At 42.4% G+C, this 20,796-nt stretch overlaps 2 protein-coding genes across 4 annotated transcripts in view; both read right to left on the reverse strand.

Moving 5' to 3' along the window:
* Positions 1 to 20,796, reverse strand: part of Wdfy1 (WD repeat and FYVE domain containing 1) — a 110,432-nt gene that overhangs the window by 34,781 nt on the left and 54,855 nt on the right. Inside the window, exons 12-14 of one of the 3 annotated variants that reach the window (XR_001174776.1) lie at positions 14,405 to 14,572; positions 3,780 to 3,910; positions 2,923 to 3,135 (exon numbers count right to left, since the gene is read on the reverse strand). Coding sequence is in view for 1 of the 3 variants with exons in the window: in XM_013009973.1 (XP_012865427.1) it covers positions 14,447 to 14,572 (126 nt within the window). In the remaining 2 variants the exon portion in view is untranslated. Of the gene's footprint in view, positions 1 to 2,922; positions 3,136 to 3,779; positions 3,911 to 14,358; positions 14,573 to 20,796 lie in introns of those variants that run through there. The other 2 variants (XR_001174777.1, XM_013009973.1) reach the window with 2 other exon arrangements.
* The window catches only part of LOC105981000 (keratin-associated protein 10-4-like), a 2,049-nt gene continuing 1,432 nt past the window's right edge, over positions 20,180 to 20,796 (reverse strand). The window contains exon 3 of the mRNA XM_013009992.1: positions 20,180 to 20,672. Coding sequence (XP_012865446.1) covers positions 20,308 to 20,672 — 365 coding nt within the window. The 3' untranslated portion in view covers positions 20,180 to 20,307. The remainder of the gene's footprint in view (positions 20,673 to 20,796) is intronic.

Raw genomic sequence — 20,796 nt, forward strand, 5'->3', positions numbered from 1 at the left:
AAAAAAAAAAAAGAAAGAAATAGCCAATGCTGTGTTTGCTATATTTTCTTTCAGATGTGCATTCTTTATGAGGAGGGGATTTCACTTTTTAAATAAAAATGTAATCCTGTTTATGACCTGAATGTGCCTTCCTAGAATCACAAGCAAGCAAGTCCCCTTGGAAGAATTCTAAGATGTGGGGGGTCTTCATGCTTAGTACCTTATAAAAGGGCTGGCGAAGATGCATTTAGCCCACATAAGGAATTATAAAATTACATTATAATGTATTCAGGCCTAAATGTCAAATATATTTCAGGCCTTTATTCTGTATACCACATGAAGAAAATATTGGCCCCTTGGGAGAATTCATCATTCAAGGCTTCACCTTGGCCGGGTACAGAAGTCTCACACTTGCTACTCCTGAGAGTGAGATCAGGAAGATCACAGTTCAAAGCCAGCCTGGCTGAAAAGTCACCTGGACTACACCTGCAGAATAGTCAGCAAAATGCAGAGCTGGACACATTGTTCCAGTGACAGACTCCCATCTGAGCAAGTGTGAAGCCCTGAATTCACACCCCAGAACAAGCAATTCCCACTTGATTTTAACTGAGCAAAATTGACAAGACGGCTGTCTGAATGAATTCTCTCACACTAATCAAAATGGTCTGTGGCTCCCTAGAAACCTCACTGCAGTACTCTCCTCAAAGGTGCCCCCCTTTTAATGGGCTGGTTCTGTACCTTCCCTTCTGTCTTCCCTGAGAAAACACAAGCAGTCAAAAGAGGGCTTTCTTCCACTAGGGGCTTGGTTCCAGTGGTATAGCACCTGCCTAGCAGGTGCACGGCCCTGAGTTCAAACCCTAATGCCACCAAAAGGAAAGAGAACAAAGAGGAGGGGGAGAGAGAGACAGAGACAGAGAGACAGAGACGGAGAAACAGAAAGAGAGAGGGAGAAAGAAAGGATTTTCCCACTGCTATACTACCTATGGTCCCAGGCTTTCCACTTTCCCCTACCTCCTGAGGATGATGTAGGGTCATCTGGGCGGGTCCCTTGCTGGTCACAGGCCACACCTTCTCACACAAATGTCATGTTTGGCAATGGCTGCTCTCACTCAGCCATTTTATCCTTGCCTAGACAGTCAGTACCATCCCCAGTGCTTGAAACCAAACACAAACTTGCTTGGCCTCATCTTTCCTCTCTCTTTGCTCTCCATATAGAGTGATGCCTCTGTCACCTGACTCATCTGTATCCTCCCTCATCTGCAATCCTTAAACCCACTCCAGGAAACTTCTGCCACTACCACTTCACCAAACTGCCCTTCCAAGATCAGCACTAAGCTTTTACTGCCCCAGGCAGCGGGCGCGCCCTGAGTCTTCACTGCACTACAGCCCTCACTTAACAGAACTTCTCTCCCGAGCGTCACCCCCAACCCCAGGAAACACCATTCTCTGGCACTTCCTCTCTTTCCTGTTCCTATCCTCTTACCTTTGCTCAGTCCCATGTGAGCCAAGCTTCTATCCATTGTCATACTTGGCTTGGTTTTAGGATTTCTGTCTATCCTACTCTTAGAACAGTGGGAATAGGGGTTGAAGCCATGGCTCAGTTGGTAGAGCACTAACCAATGAGCCAAAGTGTTAGGTACTAAATTTGAGTTCCAGTCTTGGACCTAAACAAACAAACAATGAGTTTTTCAAAGCACTGGTTTGGTATAAACCAATCTTTAAAGGAGCTTTTTGCCAGTCAGTAGAGAGGAGGAGAAGTCACTGAAGAGTTTCAAGATTGGAGGATGGAAGAATTGGGCAAGGGGCCAGTGCACAGCTGGATTAAAGGAGATTAACTGGAGAAGGTATTTGGCTGTCTGCCCTATATCAAGACATCTAGACTAGAAGTAATTGTTCAAACAATAAAGTGCCCAACTGTGTGGTGCTTTGAGCTTACAGAAGTAATGGGCAATCTGTCCCAGAGATTCAGTGTGTATGTGTGTGACTTTTCACCTGTGTGTAGAAGTGCACATGCACACATATGCACACACAGGTTCATTTCAGTCACCAGTTGCTGCAAACCAGAGGAAGAGGTGGCTCTTTTGCTGGTGGCTCAAGCCTGTCATCCTAGGTAATCAAGGGGCAGATATCTAAGGATTGTGGTTCAAAGCTAGGCCAGGGACAAGAGCCTGAGAGGTTCATCTCTGATTAACCAGCAAAAAGTTGGAACTGGAGGTGTGGCTCAATTGGTAGAGCTCCAACCTAGAGCAGAAAAGAGAAAAGAGCTCAAGGCACTGAGTTCAAACCCCATTACCAGCACAAAAATGGAGGAATGCAAAGCTCCAGACTCAAGAGCCATGGTGAGAGCAAGATAGACCCTTGAGGGTGAGGAGAAGCCAGCCAGTCAGATGCTACAAGCTGCATCACCTAGCATGTTCTCTGCAGTAGGCCCACTGGATGGATCTCTTTTTTAGGAAAAGGCCTGGAATGCTAAACTTGTTGGTTCATACATAATTTAATTCTGTCCATTATCTCTAGAGACCAAATGTTTGCTAAAAAAAAAAAGCAAATAAACAACAACAAACCCACAGGTCTATATGTTCCATACACATACCATGGAGAATTCTTTGGTCTACCATCTCTTCCTGGCTCCTGAGGAATTTGTAAGACAGAGTGAGCATGTGCTATGACTACAGGGTAAGACAAATACCGCCCCCAATCCCTTCCCCTCCCAATCAGAGTCTTAATGTTAGCTTCATCCAGTTGACCTCTCTCAATACTGATTAAGACCACACAGATGTTACTTTAGCACACTTCAAACCCCCCATTGTCTCTGGAAAGTAAACAGGGTGTGTGGCCAAAGGCCAAGGGGGATCTTTCATCTGTGTGCTCATTCAAAGCTCTTCAGATGCCTATTGAATTCTTACCAGGCATCTCTGGAATCTGAAAATAGACAGGACTTACTTGGCTTCATCACACAAGACCCATCAGGAAGCAAACAGGTCTCCTTTTTCCTTTAGAATAGGGCTCCATCCTCAGGGGACCCAGAATCAGGTTAAAGACTAATAAATTAAAGAGAAGCAAGTCTGGGACTACAGCTTCTGGGCTTCTCATCTCTTAGTCTGGAGGAGTATGTGCTACTTCAACAATGCATTCCCAAGCTTCTCACAGCCACATCTGAAAGAGAAAAGAAATGACATGCAGGTGCACGTTAGAGGTGGGCTGGCAACGTCAGCCCAGTTGAAAAGCACACAGGTGCGTGTTCAGATGTTGGTCCTTGATGTGGTTCTACAGGGGGCAGTGGTGGTCTGGCCTCCCACTCCAGTTCTAAGAGTTGGAATCCTTACCTGCTGTAAGCAGCCCTGGTCTGACTTTTGCTACCATTTGCTCCCTTCCCATAGCCATCCAACTTCAGGATTCAGAATGCCTAAACTCTTGTCCCTCTCAGGAAAGTTCTTGTGGCTGTGGAGCTGGTGCAGTGACACACACCTGTGAGCTGTGGATGACTTTGACAAGTCTCCCAAAACACAAGAGAGACAGACAGTGTGGGTGAACACAATCATAATATTCAATGTACACATGCAAAAATGGAACCAGGCAACTTGAGAGGATGTGTGGGGTTAGGAGAGATGGGAATACTCAGAAATCAATACATGGAATTGAAGCTCCTTTGTACAACTACTTAAAGATAGCGTAGCATGTGAAGACAATATTAAGATAGGAGTATATGTGAGATGGCATACACCTATAATCCCACCAAGCCAGGAAATGGAGGCAGGAGAATCACAAGTTCAAGTTCTGCTTAGGCAAAGTTTACAAACCTTCTGCTCTTTTGACGCCATGTTTTAATCACTGGATAAATTGAATAGCTGCCAGGAACTCACTTAGCAATGTAGGTTTTTCTCTGTAGATCCTTCCTTATCTGTGTCCATAAATCATGTTAATTTCTCTCCTGCATTTTGGAAGACAGTGAGATTTTTCCACAAGTTCTGTGTACATGATTATTCCACTCCTATAGTTGATAAAATTGAGACTCGGAATGGTTAAACAACATGTAAAGGTTATGTAAAGCCTAGCATGGTTGTTCCTGCCTGTAATCCCAGTACGTAGGAGGTAGAAGCAGGAGGATGGTGAGTTCAAAACCAGCCTGGTCTGCATGGTGACATGTTTCCTCAAAAACTAAACTTAAAAAATTATCTGGTAAGTGGATATAGTCATAATGCTCACTGTGCATTTGCCAAAATGGAAGCAGGTAATTTGAAGGGATGGGATGTGGGGAAGGGATGACGGAAGAGGTAGCGTTGATCAAGATGCGTTGTGCTTGTAAAATGACATGTTGAATTAAAGCCCCTTTGTACAACTATTTAGAAAAATAAAAATTTCAAAATCCTCTCACTAGGAAGATGGAGACAGACAGTGCTGAGATTCGGATTCTGGTTCTCCTGGTGCCAGAGCCAGTCATCCGTCCTGGTGTTATTCTGCAGCTTCCACCATGTGCACATTGAGACTTCGAGCTTTCCTTCCTTCTTGTGCTTTTCATTCCCAGTTCACTTGGCTGTACTTTTTCTAGCCAAACTGTACTAGTCAGACTCCTGTCACTCTAACAAAATACCAGAGACAATTAACTTCTAAAGAGAAAAGGTTGCTTGTGGCTCACTGTCCGTAGTCGTGGGCCTCATTGTTCTACACCTCTACTGTACCCCAGAGCAAATTGCTCACCTCTTGATCAGGAAGACAAAGGGGGAGCAGCCCAATGACATAAGGAGCTTACACTAGGTCCTGTCTCCTAAAGGTTTCACCATCTCCCAATAACACCAACTTGGAGATGGAACATTTAACACATGGATTTCAAGGGGACATTTAACCCTGAAATACAGCACATCTTTCACATCTGTGGGCAAAATTTTGAACCTAACACATGCTTTTCCACCTTGAGGTATGGACACAGGCCAGAGGACCACTCAAACTTCCTGGGGGGAAAGTTCCCCTGAGGCTGTGGAAGAGCCCTGAGAGCCAGCGTGCTTGGGCTTGGCATCACACATCATCCTTGAGGGAACCTGCTCCAGCACAGTGTAGTTCACATGTGCCCCAAGGCTTCGGTGGAGAGCTCAGATTCGCCTATAACCTAACCTCTGAGTGCCTGGGTTTTCCTGTCTGTAAATGACATGGTGGTAGTACCTGATTTGCAGTTTCATTGTAAGAATTAATGACACTCATGCCTGAAATTATTTAGCACGCTCCCTGTAATTTTAAAAAATGAATGAGCAGGTCTGACCAATTGGAAAGTGTGTGCACCTCTGTCTCAGGCAGACAGGAAGATCTCACTAGGGCAGCGTCCATCCTGGGGATAGGGGAGGAGCTATAACTCCCACTCTCTTCTCTGCCAGCGACAACCATGCTCAGCAGGCTCCAAAAATGAGTTCTTTTCCAGTTCAGTTTGTCCCAACTCCTCAGAGATCCGCTTTATGGTCAGTTTCCTGAAGCCCTACTGGCTGCAGGGAACAGAATGTCTTATTCGTGGCAAAGGGCATGCATTATTTTTTTCATACCAATAATTATACTGAATTTATGTTAAGATACACTTTTAAACATAAATAAGAAGAGAACTAGCATTATTTATTAATAATCATTATGATTTGTGATTCCTAGATCTGCTTCTTCTATTCACAAGTACCATGTCTGTCAAGTATTAGTTATTTCCTTGGCATGCCCAACTCAGCAAGCCTAATTGAAATCTCCCTACTTGGCCAGGACTGTTTCCATGCATGGGGCCACGAAGTGTTCAGAACTAACTGGAGAGCAACATGCAGTTGGAAATTGTGATAGCGTATGTGGAGGATAAAACCTGGGTACAGTGACAGGGGATAGTGGGTGGTGTGCTGGCTAGGGAATTCAGAAAGGGACTCTGAGAAAGGACCTGAAGCCTGAAGAAAATCAGCTACATGAAGGGTGTGGGGGGGAAAGCCAGGGGACTATGCTAAAATAAGCAGGGAGTAGGTGATAGAAGATCTAACCCAAAGTAGGACAGGCCTATAGCCACTGATAAAGAGCTAGGATTTTATTAGCAAAAGATTCTTTTTCTTTAGCTTTCTGTGCTAATGGCAAATGGCAACTAATAGTCATTAGTCCTCACAAGGAAAAAAAATTAACAGTGCAGGGATGTAGCTCAGAGGGAGAGCACTTATCTAGCATATGCAAGGCCCTGTGTTCAATCCTAAGCACTGCAAAAACAATCCATGGACAAAATCCTGGTTCTACACTCACCTACCTTGGCTTCTTTTGTGGCACTGTGGCTTTGAACTCACAGTATTATATTTGCTAAGTTTGTGCTTTACCACTGAGCCAACTTCCAGATGTGTATTTTTATTTAGTTAGTTATTTTTATTGTGAAAATACTATACAGAGGTGTTACTATTACATGGGCAAGGTAATGAGTACATTTCTTATCAAGCATTGTAGCCTCCTCCTTTGTTTCCCCTTCCCATCCCTTCCCTTCCTCCCCCTCCCCCCCCCACCAAAGTTGTAAAGTTCATTTTCGATGTGTATTTCGATGTGTCAGATGTGTATTTTTTGCTATTTTTAATTATCGCATACATTAGTTATATAAGGGGACGTTTATTGTAACATTTCTACATATGTATACAATCAGATCAACGTCTGCGTTGTTTTGTTTTGCTTTGTTTGATATAGGATCTTGGCCTCCTACTTGGACAAGCTCCTGGACAGGAAACTGTATTTAGTCCTGCATCATAGCTAACATGACAGGCATGTCACCATATCCATCTTCTATTGAGACAGTATTGACCTTTCTGATCTAGAACTGTAATTCTCCAAATAGCACCCTCTTACAAAGCTGTGTGCCACTGTGTTCAACTTTACTGCCTAGCCAGGCTGACCTTGAATCACAATCCTCTTGCCCTCAGCCTCCAAAGTAACTAGAATTACTGCAGGTGTGAACCACTGATGCCCAGCTATACTACCCTACTTCTCAATTATTTTTCAAACGAGGTCACCCATCCCAGCCCTTGGCAGCTGGAAATTCACTTCCGTGAGCCTTCCTATGCAACTCAGGAAAACATTTTCTTGGACACGGTTATTAGGCGTTTGCCCTATTTTCATTGCTCTTTATCATCTTTGATCAATAATGTGGATAATTGATGTTCTTGCATCAAACCTATACTTTCAAGAAAAATGGGACTCTGGTATCTCACAGTTGGATATTTGGTAAAATGAGGCTCCCAGAGCAGTGAAGAATTTTTTTTTTAACTTTCTTGGCCTTTATAGTCTAGATTCGAATAGTGTCCAGAGAATTGCATGTTTGTGGTTTTTAAGGTCAGTCAAGGTACAGCAGTGACCTCTTGTGTTCATTTTGAGTAACAGCTATTAGTAAGCATTCCACTCTGGTCCTCTCCCCTCCCCGACTCCTCATCTCTTTATCCCCCACCCCACATCTGAAAAAAGTTAACATTTTAATATGGGAACATATTCTACATGAACTAGCACCATTCTTAAGAAGGAATTTTATTTGTTCATTTGCTGGATGACTATATTTAGTTGACATCTTTTCCAAGTATAACTAATGCACAGGAAGTCAGCACACTGGGCTTCAGTGCTATCATCCTTAACATCAGCACATTTTAGACCCAGGGCTATCCAAAGGAGTGTTTGCTTCAGAAGTTCTGACTTGGTAGTCAGGTCACTGACCCTTCCAACTGTCAGTATTCTCAAATGGAAGAGGTTGGGGGAGGGGAGGAAGAGCTCGATGAAGTGTTCTCTTGAGTCCTTTGGCTGCAACTCAAAATTTGTAATTTTCTCAATTCCCAGCTGACTTCACCACTCAGCCTGTCCAGCCCATGGCAAGTCACACACCTGACTCAGACTGGGCCTTTCCTATTGCTCTGTAGTCCTTGTCACCAAAAGAAAGGACTAAAAAAAAGGGCTATCAGGAACCCCAGAAGGAAGACACAAATTGTGCCCCACAAGACAGGATAAGAAGGTCTGGGCTCACCTCAGTATGAGCCTTGACAGGCTGAGCCTTGTCCTGATTCTTTGGGGTTGAGCTTCAGAACACCACAGAGTGACACTTGGGTTTACACAGCTGACCTTATGGCCCAGTCTGGTACATAAAATCAGCTGAAATGAATGGAGTGCTGTGTGGCAGGCACTGACTGCTGCAAACACCATGTAAGTCTAGTGCCACCGGTGGCTCACACCCGTAATCCTAGCTACTCAGATGAGATCTAAGGAACATGGTTCATAGCCAGCCCAAGCAGAAAAGTCCAGGAGACTCTTATGTCCAGTTAACCACCAAAAAGCCATTAGTGGAGCAGTGGCTCAATTGGCAGAGGGCCAGGCTTGAAGGAAGAAGCTGAGTGAGGCTGCAAGGCCCTGGTAACCCATCCAGTCTTGGCAGCAATGCTCTCCGAAGGTGATTATCCTCCCCACATGACAGACACCCCAATGGGAGGATACGGGTGAATGGCCAGAGGGCACATGGCGGCTAATGTGGTTCCAACCCAGCAAATCGCCCTGCACCCCCCAAACTCAGCACCTCGCTTGTGTGTTCAAGTGGCACATGCTGAATGACGCATGTCAACACCCTACTGAGCAGTGTCCCAGGACTCCAGCTCCTCCCACTATCTCCCCTTTTCTGAGCCCTCAAGGTTCTCAGCCCTGGAGCTCCAACTCTTGCCTTTTGAGGCTTTCTCTCTCACAGATCACTTGTCTACTCTCAGGGAATGGGGATTTCCCCACACTCTTTTATCCGTCCCCTCTTTCCAGAAACCAGGTAACAAATGCCCAAGGGGCTGAGTCAGAGATGCCTCATTGGTACGAGTCAGTATGGGAAAGAACCCTGTGTTCTTCCTACTCCATGAACTGGAAGTCAGGATGGGGCCAGGCCACACATCTCCACCTACAGCTCCCTGGACTCTCCCCCCACAGTCCCCTCCCCACACACTGCCCTTCACTCCTCCCTCCCCAAAGCAGCCTCAAGTGCCAAGTCATTTCCATTATTTCCAAGTGAAGGAAGGGAGAGGAAAGCAACCCCTATGGATTCTCTACTATAGATTCTAGTCTAACTACTTTTCACGCCTTACATGTTTCACACATGATACTACTGTAACACGGTGAGGTAACAAGAACAGCCAATGCCTACAGTGTTTGCACACAGTGCAGATGTGTACATGGCCAGTGAGGAGCACCACTGGAATTTAAAGCCAGCCTGGGATCTAGTCCAAGCTTTCTGGCATTATTTGCATAGAGTACTTTTGAATGAGCAAGAGGATATATTTTGGAGGGAGACAAAGTAGAATTTGAGGACCATTTATTTATAAAATGGGAATAAACGTAATTGCTACCTCAAGCAAAACTTTGTTTCAAGGCTGCTCTCGACCACTTGAGCCATGCTATCATTTCCAGTTTTTTGCTCTTTAATGGAAGCAAACAGTCTGAGATTTGTCTACCAGGCTCATAGGAATCTTAATCCCTAGATCTTTATCTCCTGAGCAGCTAGGTAGGATTATAGTTGTGAGTCACTGACACCCAGCTTCAGGGCAGTCTAAAAGGAATTAAAATAATCCAGGTAAAAAACTTAGCACTGGGATTGAAAGAATAATAATGCTCAACAGGAAGTCTTCTCTCCCTCTTCCTCTTCTTCTTCCTTCTCTATTATAGCCCTTTCTGGGCTCAGGTGATCACTGGGTCTCCCACAAGAGAAGCAGCAATTCAGAAAATTGTATGGCAGGCATAGCGTGGTAGCAAAGATATATAATTCATGTCTATACAGACAGACATAGCCTCACACGAACACAAACTAAACCATATGGCGACAGTGATTCTTTGTGCAAATTGTTAATTTGCACTTTGATAGGCTTGGACTCAAAGGGACAAAAATCTAAAGTCACCAGCTGACAGCAAATCTACTTTGAAGAGGGAGAGTAATTCAACTCTGATTCAGACTTTTAAAGGAACTCCTAGAATCAAACAAGACACTGTAAAGAAAAAGTAAAAATATAAAATATAGAACATGAAGACATTACCCAAAGTAAATAGTCTAACTCCTGATTCATCACATGCTGAGAAGCAAGCATTGGGTTCAAAATCAAAATGTAATAAGATATAGATTCTGGGCCTTTTTCTTCCTCTTGCCTTCTCCCTCAGATGCAATAGGCTATTCTGTGAAAAACAGACATTTTCAAGTTTATTGTACTAAACAAAAATTGGAAAGGAATATTCTTAGTGAGGTTTACTTTTTTTAAATAAAAGATTGTATTTAGATAAAACCAGTGTGGGAAAATTACAACTTAAAATTTACAAAAAGAGGCGTTCAAAAAGAAATATACTCATTACCTGACTTATGTAACTGTAACCACTCTGCACATCACCTTTACCATCACAATTAAGAAAAAAGATGAAGTCTTGTTTACCTTTGCATTTCCAAAAAACATAGTTTGCAGTGTTGTGTGCACAACTTCCTATTCAGTCTCCTACCTGTACATCTTCAATAAATTAGTGCACATACAGTATGTGTGAGTGTGTGTGTAAAGAATGAAGTTTCTCAGCTGAATATGCTGAAGTAGTTGTAAATTCCCCTTCACTTCCTCATGGTTCCTAAACTTTCAAACACTGTACAGAAAAAAAAAGTAAGGCCTAAACCCAAAGCTATGTGAAGGAAATAGAGCTGATGATGGCAGCAAACTTAGGAGGCTGTAAGAGATCCAGCTACAAACCAGAGAAGGCTGCAGTTAAGCTGGTCCTAGAGTGAAGTCAGATTGGTTAGGTCTGCACCCAAAATCCCTGGCTGATCCTGGAGACCAAGGCACAGTTCTTTTTGAAGGAGAGGGGTACAAAGGAGACTGAGGCAGGGGACATCAGAAGAAATGAGGCATTGGAACCAGCAGCCAGAAATTCAGAGACAAACATGGTATTTGTGAGTAGCTCTATTCAAACACCGAAACATGATCAATTAAGCCTTGCACTCATTCCCCCCATAAACTGTAGTATTAGTGAAAATAAAATTAGTGCAACCTGGAAACCAAGCAAGGATAACTTAAAGAAAAATATTTTTCCAGGAAATATGAACATTCAGGAAAATGAGTCCTCTAAACACTAAATGTGTTGAAGATTTATTTATGTCAAGGATGGACACCTGTCTTGTAGAGAGTATCTGGCAAAATTCATCCTGTCTTTTAAGGGAGGCCTAGACATCAATGGACAGAGTTTGATAAACAGGCCAGTCTCTGAGCCCAGTTGGTAACAGAGTAACAGCAAAGAATACTTAAATGTAGCAGGTGTCAGATGGAAAGAAACTTTTCCTAGGATGTTTCACCATACATACTCATGATGTTAATTCACTCTCTGTTCCATCAGATATGTCCATACCATGTACTATCTTTTTATCTTTTCTTCACATTGCCTTATTAATAAACTTTCTGGTCTCTACCTATGTGTCCTCAAATTCTTTTCTGCTACAACATCAAGAACTCAGGATCCAAGGAACAGACAGAGGCCTCTTTCCAAACTATTATCAGCCACCAATCCCAGAACAAGAGCTACAATAGGGCTGGCTAGGGATTGGATGTGAAGCAGTCAGCCCCTACCAACCTCTTTTTCTGTCTCAGGACCCTGAAAATTGGGACTCTATGTTATAAAATGTGAGCATCACCTATCCATCCATACTTGCCTAACTCAGTACCAGAAAGCTTGGTCTTTTATCACCAGAAATCAACTGGCAATGTTCAGAGAAAGGCAGAGGCTGACCACTGGGAGTTTCCCAAAGAACTAGCCAGCAAGTGTTCTCATGGAGACCATGAGTTTCTTAATGACTGTAAGAATAAGTAGCCAGCCAGTGATCCCCAGTCATTCAAGGAAAGACTCTGCCATGAATGACAGGTGGAAAACACCCAGAATAAACTGTGTAGGGAGATTAGAGAGGCAAAGCAGTCAGAAATTGGCATCACAGTTTACAGAAAAGGACTGAGGCATAACTCACTGCCAGAACTCTGGTCTAGTATTCTGAGGCCCCAGCAATATAAGAAGAAATGGAGTGGGGGTGGGAATGGAAACAGGTCATATTTAGGGCTGAGAAATTGCTCAGTGGTAGAGCTGCTTGCCTAGCAAGTGCATGGTCCTGAATATGATCTCTAATAACCATGCACACACTCACAACTCTGCAAGAAGACAGCAGAAGATACTGCATTTTTACTCAGAGAAATAGGAAGCATTTTGGAAATTCAGGGAACATAGAGCTCTTGAAAACTATACATCTAAAAGCCAAAAAGAAAGCCAATAGAAAAAAAAAGCCAATAGAAAAGTTGTAAAGTAAAATTGAGGAAATTATCCAGAAAGTAAAAACATTGCCAAAGAAGAAAAACGGGGAGGACAAGAACACAAGAGGAACCAGCCAAGACATTCTAATCTCATAGAAGTCCTGTACAAAAAACAAACACCAACACCAACAGCAGCAAAAACAAACAACAACAACACAGAAAATTCTTGGAGGAATTATGAGGGCAATAATCCAGAAAAACGTCCCAGAATTGAAAAGCCACATTGTCATGTCACAGGAACCCCAAGGAGGGGAAAAATTAACTAATTTGAAAGCTTTAGAATATTGAAGAAAAAGAGACAATACTAAAATATTTTTCCTCCAATGGGGCTTGAACTCAGGGCCGTGGTGCTATCCCTGAGGTTTTGTGCTCAAGGCTAGTGCTCTACCACATTGTCATAATTCAATGTCATGTTTCTTGGAGATAAGAGTTCTATGCATTTTCCTGGCTGAGCTGGTTTCAAACCATGATCCTCAGATCTCAGCCTCAGGAGTAGCTAGCTATGTTTACAGGTTTAAAGGATTATAGGCTTATAAGATTATATGGGGGGAGGGTAATCTTTTTTTAAAAAGGAGGTGTCAGAGAAAGAGGTAGAAGAGGAGGAAGGATAACGTTTCTTCTTGTGATATAAAAATCTAGAATTAAAAAAAAATTCCATGTTAAAAAGTATATGCACCCGTGGATCACCCCTGTAATCCTAGCTACTCAAGAGGCTGAGATCTGAGGATCCCAGGAAAGTCCATGAGATTTTTATCTCCAATTAACTATCAGTGCTGGAAGTGGAATGCTAGCCTTGAGCAATAAAGCTCCAGGATAGTGCCTAGGCCCTAAGTTCAAGCCCCATGCCTAGCACGCACATATGCACGCACGCATGTGCGCGCACACGCGTGTGCACGCGCGCACGCACACACACACACACACACACACAGATATTCTCAACCAAAGAACTATTCAGACATTAGGCCAGAATCAGGCCTTTTCTTTTGTTCAAGTTATGACAGGAACTATCTTTTGCACCCCTGAGAAGTCATTCTACTCCTTTCTTCCTTCTAACAGGATCCCAGGTTGTGCTTAGGTAGGGAAAGAAAACCCTTGTATTTCAGGAAAGGAAGCTTGTCCTGTCCAGTGGTGGCTGAGGACAGACATATGAGCAATTCTGATCAAAGTGCTCTGAGTAAAATGTTATTCTGGCAATTCCAGATAGGCATCTTTTCTCCTTTAGCTAGGAAATGCAGAAGCAAGAGCTTTTTGTACCTGTACCTTTTCTCCCATGTTAAAACATTACAGTATCATATCAAATACAGTGCTTGGCTTCCTGCAATCAAGCACAAATGGGTGGGTGAGGGGCAAGGACAAAAAGAAGCTGGTTCCTTGGCTGAACTAGTATCTGGGAAAAGTGCAAAGGCCTCTCAGGAAAGCTTTAGGTCATGGGGAGTGGGCAGGAAGGGGATCTCTATTTCAGTTGCTGTTAGTTGGATATTTGATAACATGCATGAGAAATAATCCTGACCCACAAAACACTCTATCCATGAATTCTTTCTTAAGAGTTTAAAGAAAAGTTGTTCCAAAAAGAAAAAAAAGAAAGAGGGAGAGAAAGGGAGAGGAGAGATGGAAAAAAGGAAAGAAGATCCAGGAAACAGACAATCCCACCCTCAACAGCCACCCATGAGGTCACAGCGGGATGGTTTCGTTCTCATCAACATGACTACTTCCTTTTCAAACTTATTACTTCTTTAGACCTGTAGGCACCCTAAACTCAGCAGTGGGCAAGTTCTACCATTCTGATTGGATCATCTTGAAGAATGCCAGAGCTCCTGACTCTATGCTTTTCACCAACCAAATTAACTAGTTTTTACACTGACTCCATATGTTGTTCAAAAGATCTCCCAATTTTTATTAAAAGATCTCCCAATTTTGTTCAAAAGATCTCCCAGTTTTTATTAAGGTCCAGACAGATTGCGAATGAGTGCCTGTGTGTGTTCACTCACACACACACACACACACACACACACACACACACACACACACACACACACACACTTGTACTGAGACTTGAACTCAGGGTTTTACATTGTCACTGGGCCCAAGACTAGTGTGCTCTCCCATTTTAGACACACCTCCATATCTTAAATTATTGGTCCTCATTTGACACGAAAGGTTCAGTTGATCATTCCTCTGCTCCATTCCTTCACACTGTGGTGTGATATCCAAGAAGGAAGTGAACTGCCTGCATCTTCACTGCTATAACCCATTACCCAGAACTGCAAAGAGGAATATCTGAAAGACTAAATGAACAATAGAAATAAGTATTTACCCTCTTTGATACTTTCTCTTCACTGTCATGTCTTTGATGAAATCACCAGTTTTCCTCTACTTCACAAGATCTGCCTAAGAAGAATACAATAAGACATGTTCATTTTCATGGGATTAATTCTAATGAAGCCTTTGGTACTAGAAAAAAAAAGGAAACTGGATGTAGGCTTGAAACTTACTGAGCACTCACACATTATCATTTATGTTCTTTTCAGCTGTTAATTATCAGAGGCTGGAAGCAGATAGAAGAAGGCAAAGGGTTAATGGTGCTTTTTGTTCTGTAACTCCACACTGGGTTCAGCTGGGCCTTAATGTAAAGAAATTTAGCACTGCACACTTTAATTAGGACCTTCTAATACATTCATTAGGATGCAGGAGTTGTAATTGCAATGATTGTAGAAACACAAAAACCACTTTTCAAACATGAGAATTGACCTAAAAGTGCAATTGCATTTTCAACACAATTAGGTACTTAATTATATACTATTATTTCATTAATACATTACAGACATTAGGCTTTAAAAAGACTGTTTTTGTCTATTGCCATTTGAAAATATGAAAAATATATAAAGCTCCCTCTTACCCTCTATCATACAAAGGTTTTGAATGGTTCAAATTCATACAAATAAAATCTGCTTATTAGTAAACAATGTTTTTTTTTCAAAAAAGGACATTAAAGCAATCCATGCTTAAAATACATCTCACATTCCTAGCTATGACATGATTTTCCTCTTCTTGCATTTTCTTAATACATAGTAATTGTATAATGTGGAGATTTCATGGTGATTATTTCTGTATAGGTATTTAACACCCTTGGGTCATTTTACCCCTCATTATTACTGGTAAAATATTACTGGAAATTAAAATTATATCAAATTAAAATTGGCAATTTTGTTTCATTGTCCTAACAATTTGAAAGGACACTAAGCTGAAATATAAATTTCCTTTTAAAAAGACAGTCTAGGGCTGGGAAGGTGGCTCAGTGGTAGAGTGTTTGCCTTGCATGCATAAGGCCCTGGGTTCAATTCCTCAGCACCACATAAGCAGAAAAAAGCTGGAAGTGGCACTGTGGCTCAAGTGGTAGAGCACTAGCCTTGAGCTAAAATGTTGAGGGACAGTGCCCGGGCCCAGAGTTCATGCCCCACAACCACCAACAACAAAAGTCTAATTATGTAGCTCCCAAGGCTGGCCTTAGACCCTAGATCTTTCTACCTCAACTTCCGAGTGCTAGGATTACAGGTTTGTACTACCACATCTAGCTAAAACACACATTTCCTTTTCATTTCTTCACATTTGTAAGTTTTACAATATGGCAGGAAAAAAAAATCTTACAATGATTCATGACAACCATTCCAGGGATGTCGAGATGAAGACATGTCTCATTTAGGATAAATAGGATTCATGTTTCATTTTGGATAAATAGGATTATTTAAAAGTACCTAAAACTCAATAAAGAATTCCATTTAGAAGCAGGCATAATTATCATAAAACAAAAAAAGAGCTGGGCATTGATGTCCCATGCCTGTAATCCTTGTTACTCAGAAGACTGAGATCTGAAGATCCCAGTTTTTTAAAATGTTTTTTATTGTAAAAATAGTGTACAGAGGGGTTACAGTTACATGAGTAAGGTACTGAGTATATTTCCTATCGAGCATTGTTACTTCGTTTTTCCCGTACCATCACATTCCCTCCCCACCTCCCAACTCTTTCCTCCCTCCCCCCCCAATCGCCAAGTTGTAAAGTTCGTTTTCAACATAGTGTCTTATTCATCTATGTTGTTAAGTGAAATGAACCCCAAGACAGGGACACAAGTGATTTTTTTTCTTCTTTGCTATTTTTTAACATACTTATGTGATTTTTGTTTGTTTCTTTTGTATGTTCTTCCCCCATGGTATAACCCCTGTTTTCACTGTATTTGATTCCGGTGCCTTGCATTTTCTGAAGATCCTGTTTGAAGTCAGCCCAGGTAAATTTGAGAAACTCTTATTTTCAAGTAGACAGAAAAAGCTGTGGCAAGTGGTAGAGCACCATCCTTGGGGGGGAAAAAAAGCTAAGTGAGAAACCAAGGCCTAGAGTTCAGACCCTAATACTAGCACACACACAAATCAGCAACCTTTAGGTACACAATCACACAGAAGCTACCCTAGCAAAAGGCAAAAACATTTACCAACAAAGATGACAATAACAACATGAGAATTTTGGGGGCAATTTCATATGAAATGTAAAAAACTGAGAGCAGTGCATTCCTGAATATTCCAAAAGCTCATGAAGTATAATTGAACAAAGGAAAATAAATTGTTATATAAAATTGTTCAACAATATAAAGATACCAAAATACTAAGACATTGTTGAAGCAGCTCAAAAAACAGAAAAACTTCATATGGATAAATAGATAAGTATAGTCAGGAAGAGTTACAATACAGGATAAGCCCTACTTGTTAAGAGTAAATTAGATTCTGCCAGAAAATCATGTGGACATCCAGGTTTATTGGGCAAGACCCCTTCTTACCAGGTGAGAGGAAGTGAGAAGTGCCAGCTATTGTCTCAGGTGACCTTTTATAACCTACAGGATTTGGGGAAAATCTCTCTGCCTTATATGTCATAGCTATACCACAGGGGTGATCTCTCAGGGAAAGCGTGGGGGGGGGGGTCTAATCATTTGCTGCCTTTACTACAATACAAAGGCCTAGTGTTGCCTAGGGAAAGAGTATGTTAAGCTACGAGGGAAGAGGCTTCTATACTCCTATACTTCTAGTCCCGTCTGTATATATGTGTGCACAAGCTTTGGTACTAGAGCTTGAACTCAGGGCCTCACTCTTTCAGCTTTTTTAGTTTAGGGTGGAGCTCTACCACTTGAGCCATACTGGCCTTTTTTGCTGGCTAGTCAGAGATAAAAGTGTCAAAGACTTTTCTGCGTGGGCTGGCTTTGAACTGCGATCCTCAGATCTCAGTCTCCTAAGTAGCTAGGATTATTAGGTGTGAACCACCAATGTACCAGAAGGGTAAAAACAATCAGAAGGCCATGGCGTTCTTTCCTTAATATTTTTGTCTTACGAAAGTGTCATTATGTAGAGAAAGCAGATAATGCCAGCTTATATTCTTCCAGTTTAAAAAGTTGTGGAAAAGATAAACAGACATAGGGACTAACCAGGGCTGAGAATCAAACCCTGGCTCTCCATTTAGGTTGTACAAGTTTAACTTTGCAGATGCCTTGGCTTTATAAGGGAGTATATTCTGGAATAACCATGCATAGGAAAAACAAGCTAGGAATTTGGTTAATTCTGAGCAAGTTTAATTCTTTTTCTAGCACAGATATACAGATGAAGGCTTCACATCTATTCTTCGTTGAAGTCAGCCACTGATAATCATAATTCTGACCTCGGTGACAGCTCTGACTTTATAGTTGCTGGGAGTCTTATTTTGCCCCATCTTGCATCCAGAACATGCAAAATTTTTGCTGACTCTCTCACCCAAATACACCCAGCCTATGCCTCCCCCCTTTCATACCCTGAGCCACCCTTGCCCTTGACTAATCTGGGACACACCTCACCTCTTCAGCAGCTGCTCACACACTTACCTTGACAGATTGGGATGTACTGACAGGAGAGTCGAAACCTGTTACTCCTGTACTCAGGCCTGAAGGCAGCCCTTCTTAGTAAAAGCCATCCTTATCATGGCTCACCAGGGGTCTTTTCCCCACTGAACTTCAACATCTCTGCTAAAATGGTCCCCATTTCTCAGGGCACTGCAGCCACTGTGATGCCCTTGATCCTTCCCATACATATCAAGCCCTCTGAGGGCAGGGACCCCTTTTGTTCCAGCTATTTTCTCTGCCTGGAACCTTCTTCCTTGATTTCACCTTGGCTGTCTCCCTCAGTTCCCATTCTAAATTTTTTCTCTCTCCATCACCACCCATCACCTGCACTCTTTCTCAACAGCATATGTTACTTTCTACCATTCTGTATGAAATACCTAGTAGGTTTATCCCTTTTGTGTCTTCTTCAAGAATGTAAACTTCAGGAAATGAGGGATCTTTGCTTTTATTGATTTGCTAACTTTTTTCAACAGTAAATGAACCATGTCTCATCAAGAAAAGCATATAACATGGACAGGATACACATAAATAGCAGTCAATTTAGTGCCTCTACTTGGACAACTGAAAGTTTACACTCAGAAGCTGGGCGCCAGTGCCTCACATCTGTAATCCTAGCTATAGGAGGCTGACATCTGAGGACTGGAGTTTGAAGCCAGCACCAGCAGCAAAGTCTGTGAGACTCTCATTTCCACTAAATCAATAAAAAACAAAGTTGGGAGTAGAGCTGTCGCTCAAATGGTAGAGTGTAAGCCTTGAACAAAAGCTCAGTGTCAGTGCCTTTGAATTAAAGCCCAGGACCAGCCAAAAAGAAAAGAAAACAAAACAAAAACAAAAAAAAAACCCAGAACATCTCTAAATTTTCTAATCATGATGCACAATTTGCCTTGCATAATGACCAAAAAAATTTTAAAAATTGGAAGTGATGCTGTGGCTCACATGGTAAAGCACGTGCCTTGAGCACAAAAAAGCTGAGGGCTAGCCAGGCGGTGGTGGCTCACGCCTGTAATCCTAGCTACTCAGGAGGTTGAGATCTGAGGATCGCGGTTCAAAGCCAGCCCGGGCAGGAGAGACAGTGAGACTCCTATCTCCAATAAACCACCAGAAAACCGGAAGTGGTGCTGTGGTTCAAGTGGTAGAGTGCTCGCCTTGAGCTGAAGAGCTGAGGGACAGCGCCCAGGTCCAGAGTTCAAGCCCCACAACCAACAACAACAAAAAAAAAAAGCTGAGGGACAGGGCCAGGCCATGAGTTCAAGCCCCAAGATCAGCAAAAAAAAAAAAAAATTAAGTACTTTTAATTTGACCAATATAAAAAATTGCATGTGTCCTCAGAATGACCTTTGTACAATTCCCACAAAGCTTCATGCACTTGGGCTCCATGTCACACATATACTTAAAACTATGACTACCTTGTACATGCAGCTTCCTTCCAAAAATCTTCGTAGTCATGACCCCTCCTTTCCCTAAGATCAGTCATCATTGCAATAAACCCCTCTCATTCTCCCTGAGCCCTACAGAAGTAAACATTTTCATGTGCTTACTCTTAAGCTACCTAGCTCCAATTCGTGTTTTTCTTCTCTTCTCTTCTCTGTTAAACTTGCTTTGCCACTTGACTTTGGTGTGTGGGAGTCTTCATTCAATTATTTGAGACACTAAGAATCTCGGATCTTTATCACTGTGAGCAGTAGGGTTATGGACTAGGTGGACAGCAACAAGGAAGTCGTCTGAAGGAGACATTAATGAGGCTCTGATTAGCTATGTAGACCCTTCCATGCCCTTAGGGGAAACCACCATGTTTCTCAAGCTGTTGCTACTCTGCCCTGTAGTTCCATGCATTGCTTCTTTGCCTGCAGACAGTTCTGTATTTTGATCCCTAGAGAAGGGATTCAGAGACCAGTGGTAGAGTGTCCAAGACCATTTTGCTATACCTAACAAATCACTCCAAAACTTTGTGACTTAAAGCAATCATTTTATTTTGCGCACAATTTCTTGGATGCAGAATGTGAGAAGAGCTCGCCTGAGTATTACATGGTTGGGATATATAGTCCATAAAGTTAGTTGCTGGATGGATCTGCAACCACCTAGAGCTCAACTGGGCTGTACCATGATGTACTATCAGGGACAAGGCTGGGTGATGTTCATGACGGTACACTCACAAGGCTGGGTAGTGTCACAGATGATACACTCACGCAGCTCAGAGGTATCCTCAGTGGTACAATCACAAAGCTTCGTTGATTTCACAATGGTACACTTACAAGGCTTGGAGGGATCCTTAGTGGTACACTTACAAGTCTTAGTGATATTTACAATGTTACACTTACAAGGGTGGGAGGGATCCTTAATAGTACACTTACAAAACTCACAGATGGTACACTTACAAGGCTGGGAGGGATCCTTAATGACACACTTACAAGGCTGAACGGTGTCACAGATGGTGCACTTACAAGGTTGGCAGGGATCATTAATGACACACTTACAAGGCTGAACAGTGTCACAGATGGTGCACTTACAAGGCTGGCAGGGATCATTAATGACACACTTACAAGGCTGAACGGTGTCACAGATGGTGCACTTACAAGGCTGGCAGGGATCCTTAATGACACA

This window comes from Dipodomys ordii, unplaced genomic scaffold, assembly GCF_000151885.1.
Source record: "Dipodomys ordii isolate 6190 unplaced genomic scaffold, Dord_2.0 Scaffold1, whole genome shotgun sequence".
Taxonomy (NCBI): domain Eukaryota; kingdom Metazoa; phylum Chordata; class Mammalia; order Rodentia; family Heteromyidae; genus Dipodomys; species Dipodomys ordii.